Consider the following 23,000-nt stretch of genomic DNA (forward strand, 5'->3'; position numbering starts at 1 on the left):
AATTTTTAGAAATGCTGAACACTTCTTGTTCCTATACGCTCCAGACCTTCATTTGCACAAGTGAAAGCCCAGCTTTCCACAAGTGAATGGGAATACCCTAGATCACCTCTTTTTCCCTTACAGACAGAGGTGCCTAACAAGAATTATCTAACAGCAATTAATTCTCCAGTTAGAAGGTTTAGTTGATAGCCCACTACGGGACATAAAAGGTAAGAAAAGGCTATATAAACGCATTAGGAGTAAGAATAACAAAAACCAGCCAGGTCTGCTATTTAAAGAAGGACAGCAATTGACAGACGACACGTCAAATGTCATTTCTTTCTATACAGAGAAAAGTTAACAGATACTCACTGCAATAGTGTTATGCATTGGGAAAAGAGAACAGGTCAGAGTATGGAAAGACTGGAGTGAAGACTGTTTAGGCTAGTTACAGCTAATCAAGTTACTGTTTAAGGATCCAACCAAATTATCTCCAAACTCTCAGTAATTACATTTGAGAGTACAAGGAAAGGTATAACAGGGCTGACAAAAAGCAAATATTGCATCTCTGTATCTAGGAAAGGAAGATCAAGGTAATTAGAAGCCAGGTCTTCCACACGAGCACCCAGAAAAGATACTAGAACGGTATCGGAAAAATATTAAAGAAAACAATTGAAAAATCAGCAGAAGGCTACTAAGCTGTGAAGAACAACTGACATTGATATGATTGATTTACTCTTGGCAAATCAATCTAGTTTGTACTTCAAGGCTGAGTAACAGAGAAACAATAGTGTCCTATAGTTTGCTATAATTAAGACTTAATACTGTCCCATGAGACACTCTTATAAGGAAACAAGTGAAATAGTGCTTAGCTGAAATCACATAAAATGAGCATGCAAGAGACGTAACCACTACTCAAAGGGCAGTTTTTCAAAGATCACTGTCAGTCTGAGAGGACTATACAAATGGGTCCTGCAAGGGCTTATCCTGAACTAACTTGAGCTAATTTAAGTTGGATGGCAAAATATCAACTAAAATGCTTAGAAAATTTGCAGATGACACCAAGCTTTGAGGAAGTGCAAGGGTTCCAAAGGACCAACGTAGAACTTAAAGATTCTGATAAATTAGAGATATGACCAAAAAATGGGGGGGGGGGGGGGGGGGAGGGGAATCAACAGAAAGAAGCACAGTGGTCTTAATCTAAAAAAAAAAAAAACCAGCATAGAAACAAACTGGGAAACTGCTGGCTAGGCAGGAGCATTGTAGAAAAGGAACTAGGAGTTATAGCAGATCACAAATTCAATATGGGTTAATGATTTGTTGTCATTTTTAAAAATAGGAAATTCTGTTCTGATATATATTAATAGGAATGTTTTATTTAAGACAAAATTTGCAATTATTCCATCCAATCTGCCATTGCCAAATCTCTTATGGTGTATTGCACCTGATCTTAAGTACTGCAATTTTAGAAAGATACAGGCAGACAAAATAAAATCAAATCCTAAGCAACACAGTTGATTATTTAGAACTAGATCAAGTTTTTATTTTTTGGAAAAGAAGCTAGGACCATCTCATACAATCTTGACACTATTTTCAAACAAAACCAAAAAGAATACGATTTACTAATTTTATTTCTTACGAACACCCTCATATGTTTTCAGGGAAGCAAACAAAATATGAACACTTGTCTGACTTGTAAGGAGATTGTAAGTGATCTAATCTTAGGAACTACCAGTTTGCCACCGATCACAGTTCAAGTAACACATGTTCAGAAAATATGGCCTATGTAGAAACACCCAAGGCATTTAACTGTTTTATTCCCACCCCACTGTAGAAAAGGATGATAGAGGAAAGAAATCTATTCAATCTTTGAAACCTAAAAGGTATTTTAGAGTACTTAGGAGGCATGTGAACAATTCTTTATGTTCACTTGGTGCATAACAAGTAGCAGTTGGATTGATTTGTAGTGACAAAGTTTTAAAGGAAATTTTTCTAAATAAGAAGGCCATTAAATGCTAGAACAGGAGTTTTGTAGAGTCTAGCTTTCTGTTGGAGATTTTTAAGTCTTGGTTTGAGAAACATTTGTCAATATCTTTATCAATAGCTTATGAAAATGGGATGCAGTGGGAAATTATTTTAGATTATCTAAAATTCTCTGTTGAACTTGCTGAAATCACAAAAATAAGAAAAATACAGGATATGGTGGGATCTCAGGAAACCAGAATATATACATGTACATATGTACATATAGAAAGAGACAGAGATTCATTTTCCACATCTTTTTTAAAGAACAGTTCTTTACCTACATTATAAGATTACATCTGCATTTACATATTTCTAAGTCTTCCTTTTTAAACATTTTAATGATGCTTTTATGTCAACGGACAAAAATAGAGAATTAAGTACCTCTGAGTAACCCAGCTCCATCTCTATTCTAGAAGCTATATTTGTTATTCCTAAATTAAAACACTTCATAAGTATTTATGTCAAAATAGTTTGTATAACAGACATTTAACCCATGGCAAAGAGCTGTAACTTGAAATTTTGGAGTCATGAAAAAAATCCAGCTTCACCCACAGTAACACTCAGTAGAAGAGGAAGAGTAAGAGCTTTAGACAGCCTTGAGGGGAAAAGGAGTTCTGGTGCCAGTAGTGAAGGTGTTTCCTGTTTGGAGAGGAGCTTGAAACACTAATTCTTTAAAAATTCAGAGACAAAAGGTCTAAGGCACAAGTTTTCCCCGAGGTCTAGATGGGAAGAAAAGATAATTTCCCAAAATATACTCATCCCTCAGCCTCTGTGTCTCATTAAGTGTGAATAAGGTAGGCAATACAACTGCTACAAAGAAGCTGGAATTTCTCAGGCTGCCTAAGACAGTCTCCACTCTGTCTGGAGTGAAACCCCAGGAGCCAGAAAATCTTATCTCCACTTCTCATTTCGGGAACTCTCTGATGTGACTCATACTGTTCAATTTCCTCCAAACAGGCAAAAATACACATTCAAGAATCTAACCTGAGGCCAAGGATTGCTTGCACTGGCAAGGTGTGATTCAGTGCACTGAAACATGAAACAGGACAAAGGAGCCGAGGAAACAACTCACACCTTGAGTTAAGATAAAAGCAGGGCTGGTCTTAACATCAAGTACTTGGTTGCCTACAGTTGCAGGTGGAACTGACCCCATGCAGAACTTGATTATTTCTAATTCTAGCGTTGGAAATTATGGCAGAGAAGCTCTTGGAACCTTGCCACCCTTCACGCACATGTAAGAAAGAATAACTATATAACTCATGCATAGACCGAGCACTCTTGATTTTACTGCCCAGGTCTGTTCCACAGTCCCATATGCTCAGCAGGTGAGATGTCCCAGATGCGACACTGATGGGGATGCTGGCTCTGAGGAAGAGAACAGTTACAGCTTTTGGCAAATGAGAGGAGTGACAGGAAGTTTCAGGATTAGGAGATTAAGTAGGTGGTTGGTTCTGCAAAAGCAGTCATCATAAGAAATGTTTTTTGTTTTGCAAATTCTTTGCATAGCTTCTGCCTAGCTCTGCTCCCAGAAAACACTGTTTTGACTTATCCAATAGCCTGTGAACTACCAGTAGCACTGGAGTGCTGACATGACCTTCCATTCTCCATTTGCAGTATTATGAGGGATGGACTACAAAAAGGATGAAGAGGGCAGTAGCTTCACTTCCTTACTAATACATCTCACCATTAGTTTACGAACTCCAAGCTTCAGGTGTGTTCTTTTCAGTGCTTAAGTCAGTTTCGGGTAAATAATTTTTATACACCAATGGACACAGTATTTAATGTGTTTGAGTCCATAGCTAAAGCAGTATTGAACAACAACTTTTTTTAATCATTAAATACAGCAGTTTATAACTTCAATATTGTAATTTCTCAGGTTTCTCCATAAGTTTTCAGCCCAAACTGCCCACCCCAGGAGCTGTACTGCTCTAGGAAGAAAAGTCTGCTAAGAAAGCTTCAGAGAAGGCCAGTACAGATATTTTAGTCCTTAATTTTTTTACTGGGAAACAAGTGGTAAATAAACTCTCCAAGTGTTATCTGCAGCACATTCTAACCACTCTACCACAAGTTTGCCACAACCATAACGTCCATTAATTATTCCAAGAAAGAAGTTTATTTCTATCAGTTGGATAAGTAATTGCTTTTTAGGACAGGCATGCTTAACATAAGATCATTAGTGGAGGGTACTTCAACTGATGCATATAGTAGTTGTTTCAAGAACAAAGAAATTCATCACTAACATTGAAAGCAATGACATTAAATTGCTCAATTTTATCGTTTCCCGGACAACAAACAGCACCACAAGGCTTTTTAAAGTTCCAGTTAACTGGTGTCAAGATCATTAGGACCTTCCTTATTTCCTAGGCCTGAAAACAATACTTTTAACTTTCCAGTGAAGATTTTGCTGTTCCACCACTTCTAGATTTCTTGACTCATCAGGAAGGGTGAGTCTGTCACCTACCCCGAAATTGCTGCACTTTCATATTGGAGCCTAAAAAGCAATCCACAAAGTCATTTTTCTCAAATGCAAAGGATGTATCCCCCCACCCCATTGATAACCCTTCACCAAAAGGGTTGTCAAGCATTGGAACAGGCTGCCCAGGGAAGTGGTTGAGTCACCATCCCTGGGGGTATTTAAAAGACATGCAGACATGGCACTTAGGGACATGGTTTAGTGGTGGACTTGGTAGTATTAGGTTTACAGTTGCACTCAATGATCTTAAGGGTCTTTTCCAACCTAAATGATTGATTCTGTGATTCTATATTTATCCTTCCTGGTGCATGTTAGTTGGGGTTTTTCCTCTCATTTATCAATAGGCATTTACTCATCTTTTGTAGTTACACAATTGCAATCAGTAGCAGAGTCTGGTTATTTAGACCACAGAAGTCATAATCAAAGATTACTTTTATAATAGGTATTGGATCAGCAGGAAGTGAAGGGATTGCCATTTATCACCTATAAAATAATACTGGGCCTGCATGCAACATTCTTATTTGAAGCAGTTAAGAGTTCAGTTTATTTGTACTTCTTGTAAGCGACAAAATCCCTGTGATATTAGACTGGGTATACAAACCACAAAGAAGAAGCTACCCTATTGTCAAAACAGAATGAAACATCCAGATTTATGGTAAATTAGGAGTGCAGTTGCTCTATACCCTCTAGAGTCAAAGAAAGACAAAGGTTTAAAGGTCAAGTCAAAGGAGATCCATTCTCCCTCTAACAAAAATGAGAGCAAATACATTTGCTTAGATGCTTAAAGCAATGGGAAAAGAATTCAGAATGAAATTGGCAGTATTGTAATTTCATCTCTTATTTAGATTGTGCCATTAGCTACTAAATAAACAAAATAAGAGTTAAACCACCAATTCTTTAGGTTTGCTTCTATCCTCTAAGGCAGGATTCAGTTTTCTTCTCCTGAAATAAATGGTGTACATGCCCTTTTAAAGGCATTTCCCTCACTTACTATGGTATGTAATTTAGGAACATGGAGTAACAAGAATACATTCCTATGTATACCAAACACTGCTCCCTGACCTTGGCACTCACTGAATGACAGCATTAGGGAAAGCAGCTCTTCATTCTTTTGCTCTGCATGCAATGTCCCTTCTCTCAGAGCAGAATTATGGCTATAGTTAAACCAGCCCAGACACAAATATTAGTAGATCACCACAAGTAATACAAATAATCTATTTTTTTCCTTCAATCTATATCCAGAATTCTGCAAGTAAGACTTCACACAATTACATTCCCCATCCATCTTTTCTTCTTCATTCTGATTTTTACCTAAGGAACTGCACTCTCAACACCGTGACTAAGGAGGGACACACAGTTTCCTCATATCTCTGCTCCATGAATGCAAATGCATCTTGAAGAAAAGCAGCTGCAGCTGAAAGGCCCTTATAGTCAGGATGTCATAGATCCCACAGAAATTAACTCTGATCAGTTAAACAACTCATTCACACCGTTCATCTCTACAGACCACAAAGTAACAGCTGGGACTCTGGAATCATCACCTGCACACCACACTTTCGCCGTGCCCCCAACATATGCTGTAAGGCATGGACACTAAGGGCAGGGAAGGACAACTGAAGGACAGCAGAGCCCTGAAAAACAAACCCAGCAGACTGGTTTCACTGACCAAGGGAATTCTATGGTGGGAAGCATGTGTTCAGTACTTCAAAGTGGGTTAGACTAGCAATCCTGTGACAGGCAGGTGATACTTATGGTCATTCAGAAGGAGAGCTAGGAGAATGACACTTCCTATGACAGTTTCCTAGTAGGAAACTCTAGACTGTCCAAACAGTAGAAATATTCCATAAAGTCCCCTCTAAAGAAATACCTTCCCAGGTGCCTATTAGAAATTTATGTTTAAGTCTGGGGAAGAGGAAGCAGCTAGGAAGGCTCAGAAAGGATGTGATGGGCTCTTTATAAGTATCAGGAAAGTAAAGAAAGTGATCAGAAGTTTTCTGTATATAAAGGGATAAAGTTGGTACAAAAAACCAAACGGATACAAACCATCTGTGAGTAAATGCAGACTGGAAATTAGGAGGGAGTTCCTAGCCAGCAGAGCAATGAGGTTATAAAACAGCCTTCTACGAGTAGCAGAACAAGAAACTTGGTTTTCATGCAGATAGTGTTCAGCTTCTGAAAGGGATCATATGAGAGCATTATTCATGAAAGCAAGGTATAAAGGACCCAGCAGAGGTCCCTTATACTCCTGCATGCTGAAAGTCTGCTTGAATTCTTAACCTTCAGTGCACAAACCAAGCCTCTGGCTTCTGAACTGACTATACATACACAGATCCAAAAGATGTGAATACCAAGACAGATAACATTATTATCCTGCATTTGTTCTGTCTTCATTGCCAATCTGAGGAGCTGCTAACCAACGGTTGTTGAAGAAAAATCTTCATTCAAAGCCTATTAAAATGAGTGGGCCAAGCAGCAGAGCAGACCTGTGATCTTTGATGTCCACAATAGTCATAATTTACAACAGTATATTTCATTTGCATCAGTGTATTAGGCATTCTGCTCCACCCAAGGGTGTACTCTCACTCTGGGATAAAAAAAAATTGCAAGTACAGCCAAAAGTTAACCCTCATTTTATTTTCTTTCTCATTTGAGAGTTACATGCAATGGAAATTACCTACTTCAAAATTATTTTCTTAATGTTTTCCTGTAATACAACAATGGGCCAAACATATCCTTACACCTTGTGCCCTGCTGTCAAAGAGCTCAATAAAAGGAAAAATTTATAAAGCTGGAGTTCAAATTGATTGTTTCCCTTTTCCTGACTCTGGTAACCTGGATTGGCATAATGGCTTGAGAGAATCCCATGGTGAGCTTCACTGCAGCACAATGTATATTTAACACATCTGCATAATACTAATATTCATTTTCCAGTCACTCACTGTTCAGAGGCTAAATAGCAAAATGAATATGAGGATGTTTTGACATTAAGATACTCCTGGCTCACGGGTTTTTTGCCTATTCGTAAATGAAACGTTACATTTGATCTTGAACTGCAATCCAGTTTCTTCCTTTTAAGTTGTCATGCAAGTTAACTAGTATAGTCTGGGCACTGAAAGCAAGCTAGAAATAGCAGGTCTGAGACCTGCTCAGTAAATTGATCCTGGGTTTTGGCACGATAAGCCAATCAGATCTGAACTGTGTTTCTGCAGCCAGGTGACTTCTGCTACCTGAACTTGTTCAATTACAACTGGCTTTGATATCTCCACATACAGCTGCAGTACAACCACACCTTCTCTTCCCCATCCCTCATTTCAATCCAAATTGGCAAAACAAGTGACAGTTGTCAATAGTCAATAACAATTTCTCAAAAATTCCACTTGAGGCCAAATTAGCTTTTAACTACAGATCAGAAAATCTCATAAGCCATCATTCACAAGGGTTAACCCATCTGGGCTTTCAACCCTGGCTTTTTCAGGGATCCTTCCTGTTACTGAGTTACTCAGAAAGGGAAGCCAGTGTGTTTTCTTTGTAACCATCAATTACTGTGTACTAAACTTTGCCACTTACTGACTTCAGCTGAAGCAAAACTGTAAAACACAGAACATAACGCAGAGGAAAGGAGTCATTTCAGATACTCAACCTATCTGAATGTTGCAGTGTGAGTCAAAATGTAATTTAGTCTCAGAGCTGGACTCCTGACATTCAGCCCAGGAGCAGAGCTGAAATGCTGTACATAGTGCTCTGCCTGAATTTTAAAAGTAGGTTCATGACTCAAGTCTGATTGAAAAATACTGTTACTGACTACACAGAATTGAGCTGGAGAAATGGGGGAAGAAGCCATGAACCTTCTATCTGCAAGGATTCTCTTTTGTGAAGATCTAATCTTTGCATGCATGAAAACATTTAAGTGGGAAGTCCATTTTCACATTCATAAGCACACGCACCTAAAGTAAAAAAAACAAAACAAAACTGTTTTTCACTGCTTTTTCAGTAATCTTAGCACTTGAGTTTCATAGAATAGCCCATGTTGGAAGGGACCTCAACAAATCACCTGGCCCAACCTTTCGTGGGAAAGGGAACCTAGATGAGATGATCTAGCACCCTGTCCAATCACATCTTGAGTACCTCCAGTGATTTGCCCTACTTTGTACATGCACAGCTTTTTCAGTGATATTTAAAGGGAAGGCTAGTAAAAGACTTAACCTTTCTGCTTTTATGGCAAAGACTTTAGGGATCCAATTAGCAGATGGGAGTCCTACAACAGCCTCAGGTATACTCACAGCAAGAAGAGACGGGAAAGAGACAGATCAAATATAAGAAAGGGGTAACTGGGCAGAACTGCTCTGGAAATCCTTAGTAAGACACAACACCCACCTTGCTCTGCTAGCACCTATGCCTCAGGAACTCCTAGGGACCTATCACTTCATCTAACTACAGTATTGTATCTGTTTTATTGCAGAATTTCTATGCATGCTCTGCATGCATAGAATATAGTCCATATACTCCACATAGTCCACAAATATAGTCCATAGCTGGACTGCCAATACATAGGAAGAAAATGCAGCTGCATTTATATTACCCACCTGTGCTTTGCTCATAACACATTTAAGCTACCAATTTGATTTTTTTTTTTTTTTTTAGCATGCCTTTAGCACATTCTTCTGCTGTTAGGTTTGATATTGGCACATAACTGGATTCTTTAAACTATATTCAGAATCCGTATTTATTGAAAAACTAGCATTTAACATACTCATGTAACAATGCATGTACTTAAAGCCATGGTTTCCAATTTTTTCAGAAGAAAACCCTAATATGAATTGTAGTTTGAGCTAGAGTGGTATAACGCTAGAGGATATAAAGACTTAAGATAAAGTAGCTGTATTTTGATGTGTCAAGCTACTGCTGACATCTAGTAAACAATCCAGAGCTAATTTTTAAGGGCACTGCACTCACAAGTGCAAACCTCCTCCAAGATTATTTGAAGACCGTTTGTTCACCTCAGTAGCCAAAAAAATATGAAACTCTGGGAAAAAGATTCAAAAAGAATGCTCAGTATCCATACACACTTCCTGAACAGAACAATTTTTGTTGGGGGGTGGGGGCACACAATAGGGAAGAAAAATGTTTCTAGAAAGTTACTATAAAAAGATACAAATATCACAGCCTTGATGCCACCACAAAGCTCAGTAGAAATGCAGTTAAGTGTGACAACAAGAATGTATTTGTCCTCATCAGCAGTTTCCATCACCCAAATATTTCACTCAATACACAGGAACCCATTCCCTCAGCAGGAACACTCACAGTGTCTCTGTTCTCCACCTATTTTCATCAAACCTGCAGGAATATAGTAACACTGATATCTCTATCATGATCTCAAATTGAGTTGACATTTATTAACACTTTCAAGAGTTATTAAACAGAAAAGCATAGTCACAGCACCCTCTCATAAGGGATGCAATAGAGAACACAAAGCTATTATCTGTTTTATCCCTCTCAAGACACTCAGGAAGTACTTTTAGAAGGTAAAAGTATGACATGTACCAGGACATCTCATGCCTTTACGAAAATGAACTCGGGTAGCTACAATAATGATACCCAGGTATCATACCATGTCACATGAACCACAGTTTTTGTTGCTTTTTTTCAATCCCTCTGATTGCTGGAATATGTAGAGAAGTTTGACCAAGTTCAGATGCACTAGCTCAACCAGTAACTTGGTTCAGGTATCCCAGATTCAGCCTAACAACAGCCTAACCACACATTCTGTTAGACCAACAAACAAAACACCAACAGTTTAATCCACTGCAATATACATTGCCATGTTGGCACAACCCAAGCCAAGCCAATGTAAGGATAGGTGAATTTTACAAGGCCATATGGATTAAAACAACCTGATGATAGGAAGGGCATAAACAACAACAGTGCAACTTTATAGTCATTTGGGTCCAGTCCAAAGCCTGCAAGCCATAACAGAAAACAAGCCCCATATGTAACATAGAAGAGGAAAATTGCTGGCAACACTTACCCTTATAGTCTGGCTACAACTACTCAAGAAAAATATCTACTATCCTATCTTAATTATCATCACATTTGTTCAGTTACCTAATTTGAGATATTTACAATCCTATTCCTCAGAACAATGGGTTTTAGGACATCACTGTGAAGACACAAGATGTTACTTGGCCAAATAAATAAAAAAAACCTTAATTTTTCAGAAAACAGTGCCAAACTCACTGCCACAGTTAGATATGAGTAATCCCATTACAAAAGGAAAGTCCCTCTACTCAGTTTTATTGGAGACAGGCTGTCTCTGGTTTGAGACCCCTGTTGCCCCATGCCATCCTCTTTGTACCCCTGAGGCCCACAAAGTGACACACTAACAATTACCGCTAACAGCAGGGGATTTCTGTCTTCAGCGTAAAAGCCAACAGGAAGCTCCTATACATCAGCATGGCACAGGAAACTACTTTTGGATAAGGTGGGTGCTTGTGAAGACAAAAGCATTAAGGAGAACAGGATAAAGTTCTGCTTTGCCTATTACTAAGTCACGAACTTATTTGCTCAAACCCATGTCAGGTCAAGCCAGATGCCTGCTCTCCTTGTCGAGGACAAATTCCTTTAAAGTTTAACTTCTGTCTGAGGTATGCCATAAGCATTGCCTTTGCCATCCTTGCCCTTGCTCATTAGTGTTACCATGGTTTGTTGCTAGTTCCTTCTGTGCATCATAACTGAAATGGGGCAATAAAGTTTTCCACAGCCATAGCCACGCAACAGGCTTCTATACTTAAGGGAATTAAGTATCCTATTCCAGTTAAAAAAAAAAGGCAAGGTTCATTCAAACAAGCAAGCTTCATAAAACCTTCTTAATGCTAAAACTTCAGGAAGAGATAAATAAGAGCATCAGATACTAAGCTGAATTAGTAGACAAAATAATCAAAGAATACACCATACACACAAAAACTATCAAAAATAGGCCTTCTAAATTGCTTGAAAGAAACTTAAAGAACTAACACTACAATAATCCTACAAGCCTTTACTACTGAACTAAGCAAGCTTGAGCAACCACCTCAACTCCACAAGACTCTCAGCCTTATAATCCTAAAGGGCACCTCACCCAGACACATTTTTTTATCACTTTCCCTGCCTGCCTTGGCAAATCCAGAACAGCTGAGATGGTAGGCTTGGTTTCTACTTAAAGCCCTTCTCACTTCTTCATTTCCTAAAATAAAGCTAACAAGAATTTGGCTTACCTTATTAGAGCTGTGGTCACTTTCCTCACAGTAATGGTATTATTTTGTACCCAAAAAGGTAACTAACAATAGTATCTGAAATAATAAAATACTAGAATTTTTTTTTAAGATTTAGGATAGCTAATGAAGTAGTTTAGCAAACAACTTTAATTATAAATCACAAAACAAATTCTAATACAGTAATTACATTTATCTTGTTAAGCACTTCTAAATGTGTTTAGATGATATGTACTCTTTTACTGTTTTTCATGCATTACATCTTAGTTTATATAGCACACTATCTGTATTCAAGCACTGTTTTTATATTAGGGTTGGAGAAATTCATGTCAACAATGATTTACTCTTTGTATGTATTAATAGAATAGTTCAGTTGAAAGTGACCTACAATATAACACTTAAAAGACATGGCTATGTTGACACTCATTTGTGGAAATATTCTGAAACTTTTTAAAAAAATTCTGGTCTTCAAAATGTGAATAATCCCTCTTTTTGGAGTAAGCACTTCATACAAGACCACGTTCTTACTTCAACACTACAAGGAAACAATTCTTTTTCTTCTAGTAAATATTATAGACTAAAATTTTCAGTAAGGTGGTGTATCTTATTCTAGACATCTGTGACTTCACGATGAATCTGTTCGGGGCTTGCCTAACTCATCAAGTAGAACCCATAAAATAAGGTGATCAGGAGGTAAACTTCTATCTCTTATTCGATATATGGGAAGAGTAACCTATAGATTCTCAGGGCATTAAGCTCTCCCTGTCCGCGACCCTTTCCCCCCTCCCCGGTGTAAATGCCTTGCCCTGCAAGGGACCTGCGATGGCGGCTGCCCGCCGCAAGGCCCCAGATCTGGGAGCCGGGGGAGAGGGGGAACGGCAGCTAAGGAAAGGGCGCATGGGCAAGGGCACCCCCAAGGCCTCGACAGGCAACGCCTTCACCGTGCGTCTTCTCACGGCCTGTGAGGAGCTGCCGGCCGCGCCGACCCACGGCCGCCGTCTGCCCGGGCCGGGCACCCGCTCGCCTCACGACGAACTGCTGAGCGGCGGCGACAGCGGCTGCCCCGCCCCCCGGCGCAAGCGGCGCCTTCCCGCCAACCGGCGGTCCCGCCGCGGCGCGGCCCGGTCTCCTCACAGGCTGGCGGCACCGCCATGGCGGCGGTGCGGGACGTAGAGATCGACCCTGACGGCACGTTCAAGTACATCCTGGTGCGCCTGCAGCGCCCGGGCGGCGAGGAGCAGCGGGACATCGTCCGCGGCACCAAGGCGGCCGAATTCCACAGTGGGTGACGGGCCGCAGGGAGGCGGGGGGCGGGGGAAGCGACCGTTCGCGGGGCCCCGCGGCAACGTCCTTCAGGTGCGGGACGTGGCCGCCGGTTCCCAAGCGAACCTGAGGCGAAGCTCCTGGCCTGTCGTGGCTGGTGTCAGCGGGCGTAGCTCTGAAGCCCCTTTTTTCCCCCACTTTATAGGCGCCTCATGTGAATATAAAAAGCGGGTCAGTATCTCTGTCAGATGTCATTTCCAAACCTGATAAACCTCATTTAGGAGAGTGAGATGTGTTAACTAAGTAAAAAGCTGAAATAGAGAACCTTAATTGCAGCTTTTCTATGTGTCAAGAGAAAGCTCCCTCTTGCAGGTGAAGGAAGGGAACTGGAGAAAAATGAGTGGAAAATAGCTGAAGACTTCTAGAGTATTTGATGCCTACTGTATATTCTAATGGCTCTAACCATTCTTCTTGTGCAGATCACATATTTGAAAAAGTAAACCCTGAAATGGAAAAGCTGGGATATGAGTGCAAGTGCCTTGGAGGAGGGAAAATTGATCATAATAGCAAAGACAAGAAAATTAGGGTATTTGGGCTCTCTACAGTAAGTGCATCTCTTGTATTCCTTCAAATCCTTTCATCTCTGATGTTCTGGGATATTTGTTTTATAGTATGGTGGCTTTTGGCAATTTGAATCACAATGTAAACATTAACTGGAAGACTTGCCTGGCTTACTTGTGAGATAGATTAGAAAAACACCAGTTTTAAGGGCAGGAGACCAAAGCAAAAATAATAGATAACTTAATGCTGCGTAATACCAACATTAAGTTATAATCAAGACTAAAAATGGAAGTTAGCATCTCTTGATTCAGAATCTTTTAGTCCTACTGCTAGAGCAGGAATAGCCCATTTGTAGCCACAGGGTCTTGATCCAGCTATTGTGTGATCTTTATTTGCCAATAAAAATGTTGGTTGGTAGTGACCAGCTAAATTGTGAATGTTGTTCTGTGTATGTTTTGGGTGAGAAGAGTAGACCCAGTTGAGGTGTGGTGAATTTTTAGTAAGTGAAGATGTAGTTTCACATAAATGCATTTTGTGGGAATCATAGAATGGTTTGGGTTGGAAGGGACCTCCAAAGGTCATCTAGTCCAACCTCCCTGCAATGAGCAGGGATATATTCCACTAGATCAGGTTGCTCAGAGCCCCATCCAACCTGACCTTGAATGTTTCCAGGGATGGGGCACCTACCACCTCTCTGGGCAACCTGTGCCAGTGTTTCACCACCCTCAGTGTAAGGAATAAAAGTAACTTCCAAGAATACAGAAACTAGAGCATTTTTGTTACCTGTTACTGTTCTGTGTACGTTCAGTTTCTTTATGAAAGACTTAGTAAGTGGTAATGATTTCTTGAATTTAGGGAACATACTATAGTGTGTTTCTGGTGTTGCTCTGTGATGAAGCGTAGCTGCTTCTGTAGTAATACTATGAGTAAAGATTCTAGGCTTCTAATGTAGACAAGAAGAAAATAGTTCTATTAGGTTAATGTAATTTTTTTATAGAAAATGATGGTTACTTCAAATCTGCTTACCTTAGATAAGCAGTGAAGGTTGGGCCTTGAATGTGTTAAGTGTTTTTAAATGTTAGTGCTGCTTTTGTTCCAAGATGACTCTTGCCACCTGGAATCGTAAGGAAAAAAAAAACACTCTTTAGGATTTGTATGGGGTGGGAAGGCAGTGTATAACGCTTGTTCTACTAAATTCTTGTGATTGTAGGTCCTCATCATAACTGCATTTTTAGATGAGACTTGACACCCGTATTATTAATTCAGCTGCCAATTTAGTGTTAGAGGCAGTGGTCAACTCCTGCTCTTGTAATGCAGTGTCTATGGAAAATACCTTGTTTCTCTGCTTTTGGTACCTTGATGCTTACAGATGAGCACCACATAAAAGCAGAGTTTTATTACCACGAGGGCTTCTGTCAGGCAGAGACCTGGAGGGTTCAGAAGACCTCAGTAGCAGGTCAGAAGTTAAGAGCATTAATTACATTGGTTTAATGCTTCTCTTTACTTGGAGATTCGTTGTCAGACTCTAAAACAGAACTATCTTGGTGTTTTATGAAAACCAGAGAAATAGTCGTTGACTTCTTTTTAAGTGGATGCTGTGCTATTATTTGCAAGGCTGGATGGGGTCTTCAGAGTGATTACCAAGACAAGAGTGATCTGTAGGTCTGTTGCTTTACAACTGACAGTACAAACCTACAGTATTTCTGAACATAACTATATTATCTGGTATTTTTGAAAAGTTTTGATTTTATAATGCATAAATAATTTTAACCTGTGCAGTTTAAATGCTGGTTTACTTAAGCTGTTCCTCTTGGGGCAGAGTCAGTGATGAGTAAGAGTACATGTTTTGTTTGATAATGCAATCTTGAGCTCGTTTTTCAGTCTTCCAAGTTAAGTTTCACATGAAATATTACTAGAAAAAGAAAGTAACCTGGAAATCACAGGTTTTTATCAGTAGACTGCACTGTTGTACAGTAAAGGTTTTTTGACAGGGAAAAACTTACTTGTAGTTCTGAAATAACAAAATCAAGATAACTCATCATTTAAGACAATAATGGAAAGACACCTTCGACCACAACTCTCTTAAATTTCAGTGAAAGAGTAACACTGATCAGTGATTTAAATGAGGGTTAAAAAATCACATGGGTCATCTGACCTTGCCTTAGTTTGGAGTTGCAGTGGCTGAAGAGCACGGATATTTAAAATTACACCATTAGCAGCTAAGGAAAGATTGCAAATAAATAAAACATGAAGACTGATTTCTTTAGTGGCTAGAATAGTACTCAAATGTTCACACATGTGGTGGCTTATTCCCTTTCCTTCAGCTGAGCCAAATCAGATGTTTGTATGCTCATACATTAAAGTGGTTCAATGCAATCTCTGTTGTTGAAAAGAACATTCAATAAATATGGTGGCTGAGGTGTTGGGAACATTTTAAAACAAGCTTTCTGCTGGAGAAATCATGATGTGAAAAATGCATCCTCTATTACTTGAGATTGCTTGACCCCATCTCATTTATTTTCTGCAACTTGGGTTGGGGGGGAATTGGAGAGGACAATAGAAAAATAAAACATGATACTGCAAGAATAACTTTTAGAACCTGTATTTGATTTGTATGTGAACTACTTGAAGTATCAAATCATAACTGGGTAATTTGTGTTGACAAGAACTGAATGGTTCTGTGGACTTACTTTCTATATGTGTCTAATAAGCATTTGTTCTTTCTTGCAGGGCTATGGAAAAGCAGATCATTCGGTGACTGTAGAGATACTGAAAAAAGTGTATACAGATTATGAAATTACATGGTCAGATGACAAGAAATAAATCGGCTACTTATGAACACAACAAGCAGTTCAAAACTGGCAATGCTGTGAGCTGTACTTTGATAAATAAAATTGAATGTGTCTTCTGTGTATGTTACCATAAATCTGGAGTAACTGGACTCTGCTGTAATTAATAATATGGTTAGTAATCCCCAGATATATCTTATTTTTCAGATCAGTCCTTTGTGCAGAATCAGCAGTTCTAAGCCTTTTTCCTCTCCTTTTGACATGCCATCTAATTAAACAGTGCCACATCATCTTACCTCCAGTTTGTTTTCATCCAATCCTGTGTCGCTGATATATTGTAGGATACATCAGGATTTTGCCATCAACTTAAACACCACCGGACCAAACCTGTTCCCTGGTCTTTTGACCGCAGTGTTTTCTGTTTCCTTTATTTTCTGTTGCTGTTTAGGCTGTTTGACTTTCTTATCCACATTTACAAAAATAGGGGGGGAGGGGAGGGTTGACTGTTACAGTTCTTCACCAATGATCTAAATCTTCAATTTACTCCATGGTTTTGAAAATTCAATATTTGTTCCACACAATGATCAAGATCTTTTGTGTTCCTGTAAGATTCTTCCCTATAGTAGACTGATAGCAATGTCAAATTCTGACAATACTTGTTTCATTCTGATTTCCCTGTACTTCTTTTATTCCCCATGAGTATAATGAGGCTTTTTTCTTTTTTTAATAGCAATAATTATCTTATAGTTAACTACCTCCCAGCCAGACCCAGTACACCTAGGCTGTGTCTGAATTAACTTACAGCACCTGCTTCCTCCTGTTGTGGCAGGATGTTGCCCTTCATTTGTTGTGAAGTTACTTGCTACAATTCTCACTTTTTTGTTTCCTGCCAGTCTTCCTTTAATGCTGTTGTGGATTTCAAGGGAGTACCTTTTGTTATGCTTACATTGTTGACTTGCAGTCTTCAAGAGGCATTTGTATATAAATCCTGGTTCTTCCCTTTGCTGTGGTTCCTACTGCGCTTATCTGCCAGTATCTGGTGGTATACAGTGGCTTTTTCTTTTCAATGTGCGTGTGACTCTTAAAGTACAAACTATGAAATTTGAGAATCTTCAGTCCAGTTTCTATCACCAAAAAAAATCCCGCTGTTACTGCCTTATGACAGCAATTATCCATCTTATGTCACCCTTCTGCATCTTTGTTTTGATTGGTTGGGCAGAGAGAGATTTCCTGTTCTCATCCTCAAACCTTTCAGTCCATTCCTTGTATCTCCATCCCAATAATCACCTGGGAGCAGGATCTCTTGAACCTGGTGCCGCAGGTCTCTTGGTTGGCACCTGCTTCCCCCCATGTGCAGCCTGGACTTTCCCCTCCAGCGCCTCTATGTGCTTTTGCATCTGCTGTTTGTTTGTCTTTACACTCTTGTGCAATAGTTGTCTGGCTGCACCACTTCAAATGCCATGATAACACTGATTGCAGGTTTGATTTTTCTTAACAAGATTTTGATTTCAGAACGTGATTAAATGCCTGTGTACCTAGTAACCAAGACTAGCATACAAATTGCAAATTGGGCACTTCCCACTTTGATTTTCCTCATGGGTTTTTTCCCCTAAGCTTTAGTAAAATAACTGTAACGGATGCCATTTAATTGGTGCCAGTATACAAAAGTGACTTTTTTAATAGCCTCGTTTCCCGAAACTAGCAAATAGTCTTCAAAGGGAAGTCATCAGTTAAGGATAGCGCCTGTTAAAACAAACAAGCTTTTTAATTTCGTTTTCTGAGACGTTTTAGGACTGATTTTAATGCTTCTCTCCACCATACTTACAGGAAAGACATAATTTAGACAGGATTTCTTGTGATGACTCTTAAAAAGCGAGGGGATGGGGTGAGGGGAATGATTTGGAATGAGCTGATAAATTGAGTTACCAGCTGACCTCTACTTTGTTTCTTCATACAAGAAATTGGGCCTGATGTGTAAGGGTTTATTGTGTCATCAAACAAATAGTTTGAGGGTCCTCCCAATTCTGCTATTTTTCTACCGCAATGTCATTTGGGGAAATGCTAATTTCCCTAACTATTAAGTAATATGTACAAGTATTACAAGTGAGTGAAAGATTTTTATTCCAGGTCACAAAGAGAAGCAGGAAACTGGTCACTAGGGTGGTGACGATTTGGCAGGTAGAGAAAGCCTTAATGTAGATTAGGGAAACTGGTATTATTTGACGTTGAAACACAAACAGAACCACCAGCCTACAAAACTAAGTGTTACATGCTGAGAGGAAGCAGAATTCATCTGCTGAATTTTAAGAATAGAATAGAATAGGATTCATCTGGAATTATGGAAATCCCAATGCTAATTTTGCTGATTTCACCTGAGAAAAACATCCTTTATTAACTCTCATCTGTAGTTCTGAAATGGGAACTTAGTTATACTGTGTGGGGTTTCCTGTTTTGCAGGTGTGCAATCGCTGCGAGATTGTGGCTCTGCTTAGCAGTCTTCACTTGAAAGTCCTAAAAACTCTGATTCTGTATTTGCACAAAAACAGAGCTATGTTTGAGCAATCCAAGAATAAAATGAGGATGCTGAGCAAAGGAGTAGTATATAAAACCCAAGACAGTGAGTTTGGTTGTGGAATATTTTCAAGAGGAAGCATTATGGTAGAAGATTTTAAGTACCACCTTCATTAATCAAAAAATACATGAGATACTTGTTCTTAACCATATTCATTGTCATAGTGGTCAATATTTATTATTACTTCAGGTACCGTTCTCTGAAACAGCACTAGACCTAGCAGGTGTAGAACAAGCTATTCAGTCACTGTGTGCAAGCCACGATTTGTCTTACAACTGAGGTTTGAAAAATGGCAAGTGGTCATCACTTTGTTTCCAACTTCCCAGTTTTGACAAAAAAGAACTGTTAACAGTACTTTATTGATCTGCCAAAGCAAAAACTTCCTTTTGTTCCTCAATCTGTAGTCAGCAGTTGTCTAGCATCAGTAAGTTTCAGAGTTGATGCAGAAAAATTCCCAAGTGCAATCACAGTCATGGCACAACGGACTGCTTTTTTTTCCCCCTCTCTCCTATAAAAGAGCAACTTCAGTAGTTTCCAAAGCATCCCTTTAAATTAGTCTACTTAGAATTGTGTTTCAAACAATAGTAGTTGTTAAGGCTCTTCTGTAAAGTACAGGAAATCCTCTATGACTATCTTAATAGCAACACAGTCAAAATTGGAATCTTGCAGTTGACTTTCATAGCCTGCAATGACGGGAACTTTATGCAATAATTAAAGTGATTTAGGTCACTGCTGTAATAAGTTTCTTTCCATCCCCTCAGACTATTGTCCTTTCTCCCCTACACGGATTATCCTTGCATCTGGTTTACTCCAGTGGTTGACTGTCTCTAAGTTTATATTTCTGCAAGGGCACCCAATAAAGCAGTGCGTAAGCAGTAGCTTTGATGTACCTGTGAAGAGTTACGTGATAGCTTTTTGTCCAGTTTCGGTTAAGACAAAACATGCAATGGATTTTTTTGCGTGAATTGTTGGTGACACCAAGCACTCAGGACCCGGTTTTGTAGTTCTTTGGGTTTGTTTGCATTTTTGGTAAGGTAATTTCTTCAGCAACATCACTATCTTCAGCCTAGGACACGAGTGACTTGTACATGGAACGCTTGCTGCCCTGCCAAACTGCTGAAAAGATTGAAGAGGTGCGAGTGTTCAGTAGTACCCCCAGCAGTATCCCCCTCCAAGTTTTGAAAACGGGTCATAGTGTATGGGCAGTTTAATTTCTGGAAAAATCTTGTAAAAAAAAAAAAAATCCCCAAACCCCAACCCAGTACAGCACTCTAGTTGGCAATCCGCTACAAAAGCGTGGTTTATCTCCTTTCCCACTTGTCACCTAAAGGTCAGTTCTGTCATCCTCCAGTTTCCTGGACTGCATTTGTAGTTTTTTAGGTTGTTCGTTTTAAGGAACTTCTCCTGTGTAGAATCTTCTTTCAACTCGGCTTCTAAAACAGAAATCAGTTTTATTCATTTCTAAAAACAGTATGGCTATTTCCAATTACTTGCTGAAATTTTTTTAAGAGTGATGTCAAAATCTGAATGTGAAAATTTACAGACCACACTAGTAAATATTCTCTGGCACACCTTTTCAAAGGCTTGAATAAAAGTCACGTGTGCATTACATACGGAAACATTACAAAGACTTGCGAGATTGCTAGCAGAATAGAACAGAAGTGATAAATATCATCACATCTCCCTCTGGTGGCAAAGCAGCAGAGCACACAGGTATGTGGTCGATTCCAAAATCTGTTGCTGCAGTTAAAGCGTGTCTGAGTTGGGAGCCTAACCCTTGAGAGCCCCTTCCTGCACTATAGTAGGATGCTAAATGATCTCCTTCAGGCTGCGCTCAGCAGCCGCTCCTGTGACGTACAGTTCTGGCACTGCCAAAGAATGAGAGGGGGGGACTGGGGACAGTGACTTGCTTAATTTTTAAATACATGTAAATGACAATTGGCATAAACAGATGCCAGTTTAAGCAGAACTCTATTTTTCTATGCAAAACCAGGATCAGAAGAGTCCTTCACTTCTAGTCAGACATCAGAATTTGTCAAACATTTCAATAACGAGCATCCTTAATTTGTCAAACCAGAATAACTCAACAGAGGAAAAAGCAAAGAGATAAGAGGATTAAAACATTTTGTCTTTAAGGTATTTTTGAAGGACCAGTGGTTGAATTTTAACTGGAATCTTTAAAGGACATTTCCATAATACATCGCTGCAGTCCTTTATCAATTATTTTAACTATGCTGGTCCTAAACACATTTCTCTCTACAGTGAATTCCTCAAAGAGGTGGATACCACCGCCAACCCCAAAATAATGTGCTTTGCTTGCCAAATACACACAGCCGTTTTTATCCAAGAGCTGAGCCAGTGCATCATGCAAAGCACCGTAGTAGTCAGGATTATAGATGGTCTCAGATGTGAGAATTATATCATACTTTGAAAAGGGTTTGTTGCTGCTTAACAGGAGCCGGCTGACTTCAGACCACTCTCCAGAAAAAAATCTGCATTTGGTGAGCGCATCAGGTGAGCACTCCGCTTTCTTGGGCCTCTTCGAAGGCGGCTTGCTAGTTTTTCTGTCGTCTCCGCTGCCCATCCTATTGCTTTCACTTCTACAGTTAGCCACCACATTAGGCAAGGTTATTTCATCAATCACTGTGCTGTTGTAGTCCTGAAAATGGACTTTGTCAGCTTTACCCCGTAAAGCAACTATTCCCAGCAGTCCAGCCCCGCAGCCGAGATCCAATACCGTCTTGTTGGTAAACTGTATTTCAGCCTCGGAAAAGTAGTCTATGAGGTCAAAGGTGCATTCCCAGATTTTCAGTCCTCCCTCATAGACTCCCGGGATGAGGTCGGAGTGAGAAGCAACACTTTTAGACACGATGCCTTCTCCATCGGTACCATCCAAACACGTCATTTCCACTACAGACATATTTATGTAATACAGGTCTGATACTGTTTCCATGACTTTATTTTCCAATACTTTGTCGAGATCTTCAGGAATATCGTGCTCCTTGGCCGCTTTACAGCAGAACTCTTTCTTTGGTGGTGTCTCATCTTGGTGCTTATCAGTACCCAGCCTTGGGCTGGCGTCTGCTACGGTCTCAGCAGTTTGCTTGCTCTTTTCTGTGGATTCCTGCTTGTGTCTTGGAGAGCACAGCTGTAAGTCCGTCTTATCGTGAGTGTCTGGTTCATTGTTCTCATTTTCATCAATAGAAAAATTGAATCGAAAAGCCATTTTCAGGAATAAAAGTTTAAAAAAAAAAAAGTCAGCTTAATGTATTACAGCCAGAAATACTCATCTAAGAGCAATACTGATACAAAGACTTTTTTTTCCTTCTGTTTTTTTAATACAGGATATTTTTATGTAGTTATCGCTATGGGGAAGAGCACTTTGCTGGTAGAATATCAGATGTTTTGCCCATGAATCAGGTGAATTACTTCTGGAAAGAAATAGTTTTCCGTATCATTAAACTGCCACATATTAGCATAAACAAACCGTCTAACTGTAGCACCCTAATTTTCATTAAAAACCTTCTAAACGTTTAAATTTCTGAAAAGAGTGTTTACAAGTGACCACATCTCTCACGTAATGTAGGTATATGCAGGGAAATTAGGGTAGCTGCTTATTCTGGCAAAACCCGCGTTTCCCGTTTAGCTGTCTGAGGGGCGAAAAAAACATGCAGTGCTGTACAAAGCGTATTCTTGACGTTAAATACAATTGCTCCTGCAGCTGCCCAGCGGCGTTTTCCTTGCTCTGATTTAGTTACTACCGCGAAGCTTCTCATCTGCGCGGTTCCCCTCCCCCCCCCAAAAAAAAACCTTTATCCTCGCTCCTCTGAAATTCAAGCAACGCAAAAACGCCCGCAAAGGCCGTTAAGGCCCGTCCCTGCACCCCGGCTGAAGCATGCAGGCCGGGCAAGGGGATCCGGTCCCGGCTTCCCCCCGCTTCCCCCCCCCCCCCCCCCGCCCCGCCCCGCCTTGTGCCCGTTACCGACCCCCGGCTGCCGGACGCGGTCGCCCGCCGCTTCTCCCACGTGGAGCCGCTGCCCCTTCCGCTTCGTTAAGCGCATGCGCGCCCGCGGTGAAAAAGGGGGCGGGGC

At 40.0% G+C, this 23,000-nt stretch overlaps 2 protein-coding genes across 3 annotated transcripts; one reads left to right on the top strand and one right to left on the bottom strand.

Moving 5' to 3' along the window:
- Positions 1-12,819: 12,819 nt before the first annotated feature.
- Positions 12,820-16,474, top strand: LOC143160466 (14 kDa phosphohistidine phosphatase-like). The gene is made up of 3 exons (XM_076338192.1): positions 12,820-13,005; positions 13,467-13,591; positions 16,279-16,474. The coding sequence occupies exons 1-3, from the start codon at positions 12,876-12,878 to the stop codon at positions 16,369-16,371; spliced, it is 348 nt and encodes a 115-aa protein (XP_076194307.1). The 5' UTR covers positions 12,820-12,875; the 3' UTR covers positions 16,372-16,474.
- Positions 16,475-18,400: 1,926 nt separating this feature from the next.
- Positions 18,401-22,962, bottom strand: METTL18 (methyltransferase 18, RPL3 N3(tau)-histidine). Of its 2 annotated transcripts, XM_076339741.1 has the most exons (3): positions 22,896-22,962; positions 21,336-22,340; positions 18,401-20,342 (listed from the first exon to the last, which is right to left on the bottom strand). In XM_076339741.1, the coding sequence occupies exons 2-3, from the start codon at positions 22,133-22,135 to the stop codon at positions 20,300-20,302; spliced, it is 843 nt and encodes a 280-aa protein (XP_076195856.1). In that variant the 5' UTR covers positions 22,136-22,340; positions 22,896-22,962; the 3' UTR covers positions 18,401-20,299. The 2 variants fall into 2 exon arrangements, with proteins under 2 accessions (XP_076195856.1, XP_076195855.1); XM_076339740.1 differs by having other exon boundaries at positions 20,341-22,340.
- Positions 22,963-23,000: the final 38 nt, after the last annotated feature.

Source organism: Aptenodytes patagonicus, chromosome 5 (genome assembly GCF_965638725.1).
Source record: "Aptenodytes patagonicus chromosome 5, bAptPat1.pri.cur, whole genome shotgun sequence".
Taxonomy (NCBI): Eukaryota; Metazoa; Chordata; class Aves; order Sphenisciformes; family Spheniscidae; genus Aptenodytes; species Aptenodytes patagonicus.